Source organism: Anas acuta, chromosome W (assembly GCF_963932015.1).
Source record: "Anas acuta chromosome W, bAnaAcu1.1, whole genome shotgun sequence".
Taxonomy (NCBI): Eukaryota; Metazoa; Chordata; class Aves; order Anseriformes; family Anatidae; genus Anas; species Anas acuta.
In genome coordinates this window covers 4,825,038-4,833,641 of record NC_089016.1, presented here as the reverse complement: position 1 = coordinate 4,833,641, position 8,604 = coordinate 4,825,038, and the positions used below count along the sequence as shown (strand labels likewise).

The 8,604-nt window shown below is 51.1% G+C and overlaps 1 protein-coding gene across 1 annotated transcript; it reads right to left on the bottom strand.

The window, feature by feature from the left end:
- Positions 1-4,604: 4,604 nt before the first annotated feature.
- Positions 4,605-8,308, bottom strand: LOC137847156 (olfactory receptor 14C36-like). The gene is made up of 2 exons (XM_068665449.1): positions 8,279-8,308; positions 4,605-5,683 (listed from the first exon to the last, which is right to left on the bottom strand). The coding sequence occupies exons 1-2, from the start codon at positions 8,306-8,308 to the stop codon at positions 4,745-4,747; spliced, it is 969 nt and encodes a 322-aa protein (XP_068521550.1). The 3' UTR covers positions 4,605-4,744.
- Positions 8,309-8,604: the final 296 nt, after the last annotated feature.

Sequence of the window (8,604 nt, the reverse complement as noted above, 5' to 3'; positions counted from 1 at the left end):
TCAGTGTAAAATACTTCTTGTACAGTCACTCTTTTGGGAAGGTAAACCTCACAGGAGGCATACAAGATGAGGAGCTTGCTCTGCTTATTTTTTTTTTTTGGAAAATTGATGCATGATTTCATGTTCTTTGGCTGGATATAGGAAAACCCTTCTGCACCTGTGTGCAGTCAAGTCTCTTAGTAAAGCAGGTAGGAGCTGTTGCAAAGGAGCCGTAACATCCAGCTGCAGACTTTGGTACAAAAGACTAATGTAAGGAAAAGAGAAGTGGCCAATGGGAGAAATGGCAAGACTGTGGTGGTGAGGAGCAAGGTTGTCTATGCTGTGTCAGACCTCAAGTGTCTGCTTTTCCTCCCCATGCAAGTCTCCGAAGGAGACACCCTGGATCAATATCAATTAGAGAATAAAGCTCCACAGCAAAATTCAACTAAACACATCCTTTAAGATGAGAAATATTTATTAGGTGCTTTTTGAAATCTTCCTCCTTACTACAACAGGAAAGCTCTCCAATTAGCTGTACAAGTCTTGAAGTCTTCAACAAAACTGTAGAGAACATGGTAGGAGTTTCTTCATTTTAATGAGTTCCTTGGTGTATTTTGGTGCTGAGTCTATGAAGCTCAGGTACTCAGAAGAGAATGATGCAATTGCTTGAGAAAGTATAGTCAGAAGAAAAAGTTGATGTGATTTGGAGTATTAATGGGCCCCATTGAGGGCTGTTACTAAGACAGCCTCCCCAGGGACTTGTTAGAGCAGATAACTGGAGGCCATGATTACCGATAGGCAAAGGCACTGTGCTGAGAAAAGTCTTGGTTTGCTTTGATGAAGCAAAAGGGCCAAGGCCTGCCACCAGCTACTGAAGGGGAGATCCTGTACCCCATGTCTGGCTCAGAGCTTTTCCTGGGGATCTGTGGGATGTGGTGGGTACTGTGATGCCATGAGAAGAACAATGGTAAGACACCTCCCAGCCTTTGCACAGGGTTGAAAGGAAGCAATGGGCCCCCATCACAACAAGTATAACATAACACCTCATAAGCTCTAGCCAAAAGGACAAAAATGTCAGGGATGTCGGGGCCTTCAGTTCTTGCCACCACCATCCACCTTCTCCTGTGCAGGCCTTTCTGTGCTGTTCCACACTTTGTCATATTTCCTTGAAGTCTGCAGATACCCATCTCTGTTCACCACCTTGATTTCATCGCGGCATTTACATCATTTCACCAATGTCTCGTCAACCCTCACCAGCTGTTCCCTGAAACACAAAGCTATGATCTGATCATGGATACTCTTTGGGTGACATCTGGCACCACAGCATGACATTTTACGGGACATTTCTTCCTCCTCGTAGCCAGTGCCAACCTTCCAAGGTGCACTTTGTGGCAGTTTTTTCTCTCCTGCTCTTTCCTACTACCAAAGGAAGCCTCATCAGGGTGGAATCCCCTCCTAAAGTAGGTATCCCAACCCACCAACCTCCTTTCAGCATGTCAGCCAACCAGACAGAAGTCACCTCACCAAGCATTTTCCAAGAAATGAAGCTGCTGCTGGCCTTGCAGCTTCTTGTGTAGACACAACCAAGCCTTATGCCTCCTGCTGTCCAGTCATGGACTCAAGCAGAAGGGACAGGACAACCCATATTGGGGCCTTCTTTCTGTCTGGGTCCTCCTGGGTATGTAGGCAGAGGGGATCCCACAGTCAGCATGCCCACCAGGTGCCTTCTGCTGGCCTAGAAGGGGCACTGGCAGATGTCAGCCCAAAAGTACAAATCCCAGATCTAAGTCAAGGGTGAAATGTCAGCTACTTCAGGCAGAAGTGACCTCAGAGTCTCTTTCCATGACACATTCCTGCTGCTGCCCTATCATCTGCAGGGACAGAAGTGACCTCACAGTCACTGCCACAGTCACATTCCTCCTGCTGGGGCAGGAGATCCTGAGGCAGAGCTGAGCTGATCAGAGCATTCCCACCCATCTCCTCCTTGTGGCCCACAAGCTGATCAGATCCATGGCCCCTGGCATTCACCTTTGAATGCCATGTGACTGCACAGCAACCTCACGGTTCCTGCCCTGACCCAAGGGGCCAGGCACCTCAAGTTAAGGATTGGGAGAGGGGTTGAAGGTGAGGAAGTTAATCACAGGAATGATGGCTTTGGGTGCTAGGTGTTCATGTATGGGATTAGGGACTAGAGCTCACCTTTCTGGGTTAAAGATTAAGCAAAGGTTTAGTGGGAGGGTTTGTTGTTCTGCTTGTGGTGTCAGGTCTGTGTTTTATTGGGTATGGGCAAGTATTTTGGTTTAGGGTTTTGTTTAAGGCTGTCAGGAAATTGTGTAGAGTTAAGCAGAGCATTTTATTGCTAGTATTAAGGGCAGGGATCAGGGTGATCAAGAGAGTAAAGGTAAGGACAAGGGTCCTATAGGTGGTCTCTCAGCTCCTTACTCACAGAGAAGATCACGCTCACGTCCAGAAGCCATGTGCCTGAATCTGGCCTAGAAGACACTGAGGGGAAGTGCTCTCCCAGCCCCAGCCCGAGCCCCAGTTGGCGGTGCTGCTGTGCAGAGCAAGGGGTTGTAGTGCCCAGGGCACAGAGGCACTCTGCAGGTCCATGCTGGGCAGGCTGGGAGGCAGACCCAGCTCATGGGGTTATTGCCATTGCCCCAGGGCTGCAAGGAATCACTCACCAGACTCTTCTGCTGGGGCTGCTGTGTGCCCTGGAGCTGCAGAGCTCTCTTCAGCCCGCTCACACCAGATTGAGCACTTGAGCTCTGGTCAGTCCACCTTGGACAGGCTCACGTTCTGTGGGCTCCATTCACTGTTGTCCCCATGGCTCACACAGCCCTAACAGAGGAATCCATTGAGTGATTTCTTGCAGCCCTGGGGCAATGGCAGAGACATTTCCTTGTTTCTCACAGCCTTCTCACAAGTCTGTCTCCTGGCCCTCCCCACTGGCCAGCACAGCCCTGCAGAGTGCCCCTGTGCCCTGGGCACCACAACCCCTTGCTCTCAATTGTCCTGCCACTTATTAGCACCTTCCTGGCTCCTTCCTGAGCTCAGAGGGAGCTTTCTTGTCCATCAGGGGCCCTGCACTGGCTCTGGCTGGGACGGAGTTACTCTCTGGAGAGCAGCCCCTATGGTGCTGTGTATTTTAAAAGTGATCAGAGACATGTTGGTCACCCACAGCTGTGGTTGCTCTTTCTGAGCAGTGCTTGCACAGCATCAAGGCTTTCTGTGGTTTGCAGTTTGTGAGTTTTACTTACTTTTGTTATTCTGCCTCCAATTCTTCTAGAAGAAGAGAAAGCAGGTGGCCAATACGTGTTTATCTGTTGGATACGTTGAGCAAGGAGGTGTCCATGGTGCCAGGAAATGGAGGTCCATGAAGCTGCAGGAGCCCTGCTCTCTTGCCTGGGAGATCCCCAGCACAGAGTGCCTGTGCCCCGCAGGGCCAGCCCCGCTCCCCAGGCCAGCACAAAAGACCTGGCTCAGGCACAGAGCAGCCTGCCCCAAGCAGATGCCTGCACAAAGAGCTTGTCCTTTCTCCTTTACTCGTCAGTGTAGGCCCAGAAATGCTGCCCTGCTCTTCTCCATGGCCATCCCTGCTCCCAGAGAGCCTTTCCCAGGGTACTGTGTCTGCTGAGCCCCTTTCCATTTGCCCTGATGGCTCAGAAGCACAGGGCAGTGCTGGGCAGGGCCATGGGGTGTCTCTAAGGGCACAAGGGCAGGTGAGTGCTGCACCAGACTTCACCCATGGAGCTTCAAAATGGTTATCCTCAATTACTCTGCAGTCTTATGGGCCTTTGCCTGCTGGCTCTTCACCACCTCTTCTGGCATTGCAGAGCCCTCCGTTAGCCCATGGACTCCTCAGATTTGCCTTTTGCTTTACCAGGACTTTTTTTGGATGATCACTCATTTTATGATGTTCTAATCACTGCCCACTGAGCACATTGTCCCTGCAGATCCCCTGACATCTCCTGGCAGCTCCATATTCCTCTCCAGGCTGGCATTGGCCATCTGCCCCACTTCAAGGGACAGTGTTGTCTATTTGGGCATGTGCTGCCACAAAGGGAGTTCTTGGCCCAGTGCCTGGTTCCTTAGGGACCACCCTGGAACTTTCAGCCTGTGTCCTTCACTCCATGATGAACCCCAGAATACAAAAGAGCAGGGAACAACCCCTTGGCTCTATTCCTGATACAACATTTGGAAGAGGTGTCCAGGGTTCTGGGTTTGCCCTGAGCAGCCCCTTTTGTTACTGTGGTGCTAGCAGGTAGGCCAGCTATGACACAGGGCTGCACATTGCCTGCTGCTGCCTGCAGCCACAGGGATGTCACTGTAGAAACATCAGGACTGTCACCAAGGCATATGAGACCTCAAGACTAACACAGATACAAGAGCACAGGAGAGCCAAAAGAGAGCAGCAGTGAAAAGGCCACGTCCTGCTGCTGGCCATGGCCATGGCTCCAGGGAAGCAGCAGGGGCCCTGAGCCCTTCCTGCTTGCTGGGGCTGCACCTCCAGCTGCAGAGGAGATGGGAGAGTAGCTGAGACCGATGTAGTCCTGATGGCTTCTTTATTGTCTTTATGTACATGGTAAGCCCGCTTCTTTAGGTAGATTTGATGACTGGTCATTGTAAATCAAAAAAATATCACGTTACAGGTTAAGGATAACATTATTTAAATCAAAACAACTTGGAGAAAATATTTATAGAGAAATATAATAACAAAAAATTCTCTTCACGGTGTCTGAAATTATCAGGGAACTTAAAGTCATTATTGATTTTGAAGAAGCATGTATCCATAGAGTTTCCTCACTGCATCCTTGAGCTCCTGATTCCTCATGCTGTAGATGAGGGGGTTCACTGATGAAGGAACAACTGAGTAGAGAACTGCCACAATAAGATCCATTGATGGGGAGGAGATGGAAGGGGGTTTCAGGTAGGCAAATATGCCAGTGCTGATAAACAGGAAGACCACAGCCAGGTGAGGGAGGCATGTGGAAAAGGCTTTGTGCTGGCCCAACTCAGAGGGGATCCTGAACACGGTCCTGAAGATCTGAATATAGGAGAAAACAATGAAAACAAAACAACCGAAGGCTAAAGAAACACTACACACAAGTGCCACAACTTCCCTGAGGTAGGCATCTGAGCAGGAGAGCTTGAGGATCTGGGGGATTTCACAGAAGAACTGGTCCATGGCATTGCCTTGGCAGAGGGGCAGGGAAAATGTATTGGCAGTGTGCAGGACAGCATTGAGAAAGCCACTGCCCCAGGCAGCTGCTGCCATCTGGGCACAAACTCTGCTGCCCAGGAGGCTCCCATAGTGCAGGGGCTTGCAGATGGCAACGTAGCGGTCATAGGACATGACTGTGAGAAGGGAATACTCTGCTCCAACCAAGAAAGCAACGAAAAAGAGTTGGGCAGCACATCCTTGATAGGAGATGGCCCTGGTGTCCCAGAGGGAATTGGCCATGGCTTTGGGGACAGTGGTGGAGATGCAGCCCAGGTCGAGGAGGGCGAGGTTGAGGAGGAAGAAGTACAAGGGGGTGTGGAGGCGGTGGTCGCAGGCTATGGTGGTGAGGATGAGGCCATTGCCCAGGAGGGCAGCCAGGTAGATGCCCAGGAAGAGTGCGAAGTGCAGGAGCTGCAGCTCGCGCGTGTCTGCGAATGGCAGGAGGAGGAACTCAGTGATGGAGCTGCTGTTGGGCATTTGCTGCCTTTGGTCAAGGAGACTGTGAAATGAGAAACAAAGATATATATAAAGAAAGAGAGTGTTAAGAGTAAGGTCTCTGAGCAAAATTCAGTTAATTCCCAATTAAAGCCTTACATTCTCTTTTCCAAAGAGGATCTTTGTCTATCTCCCTGTCTGGAGCCCTGATTTGTGCTGGCTGAGTGTCCTGTACACAGCAGCCACCTCTGCCCATCAGCCCCCAGTGGGCCACTTCTGCTCCACTGCAGTGGTAAATGTCATTGCTGTGGGGGAAAACCTCAGCCAGAGGTCACATCCAGGAGGGCTGTTCTGTCCATCCCCTCGTGCCCAAAGGCTGGGTGCTTGCAGTACTTTCAGCTGAGGGATGGCTGCACTCAGAGGTTGTGCTGAAAAATCACCTGGGTTGTGCTGGGAGGAGAGGGTACCAGCTCCAAGCGGAGATGGAAATGCCTCCCTTTTAGCACAGCTGTGCAGAATCCAATGACAAGTACATGGCAAGGGTGCTGATTCACAAGGGCAGACCAAGGGATCTCAGGTATAACAAAGACTCTACAGTATGCTCTGCAGCAGCTCCCTCTCACTGCCTGCCCATGTCCCTGCTGCCTTCAGCTGTCCCTGCCAACCCCTCTTTCTCTGTCCCCACGTCTCCTCCCATTCATGCTCACAGACCCCATCCCACCCGCTGGGTGCCCAGCTCTGCCCTGCAGACACCTCCCGGGGATGGAGACAGCTCTGGGGACATCTCCCTGTCTGCAGGTCCTAAAAGAGCAGCTCAGAAAAGCTCTGGTGCAGTCTATCAGCAGAGAGAAGGGAAGGGATATTCTCAGGTTCGTCACTTACCTGTTTATGTCTCAATGTTCAAGGCAATAGGATGCTCAGTCACCTGTGCAAATCCAACCACATTGTTAACATGGAGCCTGCTCAAAAATCAGAGTAGAGACTGCAGAAAGTGCCTTCTCTTTGCAGGCATCCCCTGCCCTGCCCTTCCCCTGCCCAAGCCCTGGCAGGCAGCAGAGGCCCTGCCCCAGCACACAGCCTCTGGGACACAGCAGGGACCCCGTTCTGCAGCACAGCCCTGGGCATCCCTGCAGCTGCCCTGCAGCACCTTCTTCTCCACACCGCACAAGCCACGAGAGACATCCTGGCAGCTCCTGGCCAGGCAGAGATGTCCTGGATCCAGGAGCCCCTTCCAGGAACCTCTCCTGCACTGTCCTGCAGCCAGAGACTTACCTTGGACAGAGCTGTGAAGGTTTCTCCTGCACCGAGCTCTCCTCTGCTCACACCCTCCAGGCTGCCTGGAATCCCTTTCTGCCTGGGTACCTGCAGGCAGTGCCCCCAGCCCTGCTGCGCTGTGCAGATGAGCTTCTTCTGGGCAGAGCTGTCTCTGCACCAGGGCCCTCTTGCCAGGAGCTCTCTCTGTCCCAGGAGCCTGGCCCAGCTCAGCAGCAGAGGCCCAGCCCAAGGCAGTGTTATCAGCCCTCTGGGGACTTTGGTGATGATCCCACAGATCTCAGGCACTGAGAGCAAATGGAAGAAATCTCTCCAGAAGTCCAAATCAGATACAAGTTTCCTGCAGTGTCCCCCTGAGAGCCAGCACGGACACAGCCTCCCTTGGAGCTCGTTAGAGCAGAACACTAGAGGCAGTGAGGACAAGGAGACAAAGGCAATGTGACGGTGACACTGATGTGTAGGAAAACTGGATGTGTTTCACCAAGCACTAGGGCCAGGCCTTGATCCCAAGCCCCTGGGAAGGGAGATCCTTTCCTTTCACACATTGCTCAGGGCTCTTCCTTCGGTAGCCAGAGATGGGGATTTCTTTCTCTTCTTGTCCAGTCTCAACATCTTGAAGTCAACTTTGTGGCATTATTTCTGTCTCACACTGTTTTCCCCTACAGAGGAAAGCTACATCATCTCCAAAACCACCCTTCAGGCAGTCTCGGGCTACTTTTGGTCTGCTTAGATGCTCCATGCCACTGGGTCAGAGAAACCCAGGTGTTTCAGCCTCTCTACACAGGGAAGGTGGTTTAGGCCCTGAACCCCTCCGGCACAACCTCTCTGGGCACTATCCCACGCCCTTGAAAATGAGGAGCTGCACACTGGGACACCCATGTGCAGGTGGTGTCACACCATATTGGAGGTGAGTCTGATAACTCAGATTTTCTTGGTGGCCATGCTCCTCGTAAGGCAGCTCTGTAGGAAGCTGGCCTGGTTCCTGGTGAGCAAGTACCACTGCTCGTATGGCATCCCTCGTGGTGCCCAGGCCCTCCTCCTCCTGGACACTGCTCACTCAGCAGGGTCCCAGTCTGCCCTGATGTGTGGGGTTACTCTTCCTCCGTTGCAGGACTGGGCTCTTCTCCTTGTAAACGTCAAGAGGTTTCTCTAGGGAAAATTCTGCAGTTTGTCAAGGTTCCCCTGGACAGATGACCCGTTCTGTCAGCTGTTAATGTCTGCAGGGAGATGTCTCATTCTAACTGTGCTCTCACAAGATAGCAGGATGAGTAGTTGCAGGAGAGTTTGGACAATACAGGAGGAACTATTTGAATTGAGCTGCAGAAGAGGCTCACAGAAGGGTGGAGACGGAAAGCTGCCCAATTCCACTTTTTCTGCGCTTCTCATGTATGCTGTCATTTTCTCTGAAGCTGAGTCCTAAATGTTGTTAGGCTGTGCAAAGAAAAAAATTAGAAGGGCCAAAGCCCAACTGGAGCTCAATATGTCTTTTACTGTTAAAGAACAATAAAAGATGTTTGTTTGTTTCTGTCTTTCTTTCCTTCTTTGTTTATTTTTATTTTTATAAATGCGTAAGAAAAAAAAAAAAAAGAGAGAGAATTAAGGAGAATCATCATCCTTTATTGGATGTGGGAAAACAGAATTAAAAGAGATGATGAAAAGGATGAGGTATTTAGTGCATTCTTTACCTCATTGTT

Excerpts from the sequence above, each read along its gene's own strand:
- LOC137847156 (XM_068665449.1), bottom strand. The coding sequence starts at position 8,308 with ATGACAGCATACATGAGAAGCGCAGAAAAA. Across the intron at positions 5,684-8,278 it reads ACATGAGAAGCGCAGAAAAA|CAAATGCCCAACAGCAGCTC; the intron begins GTGGAATTGGGC and ends GACCAAAGGCAG.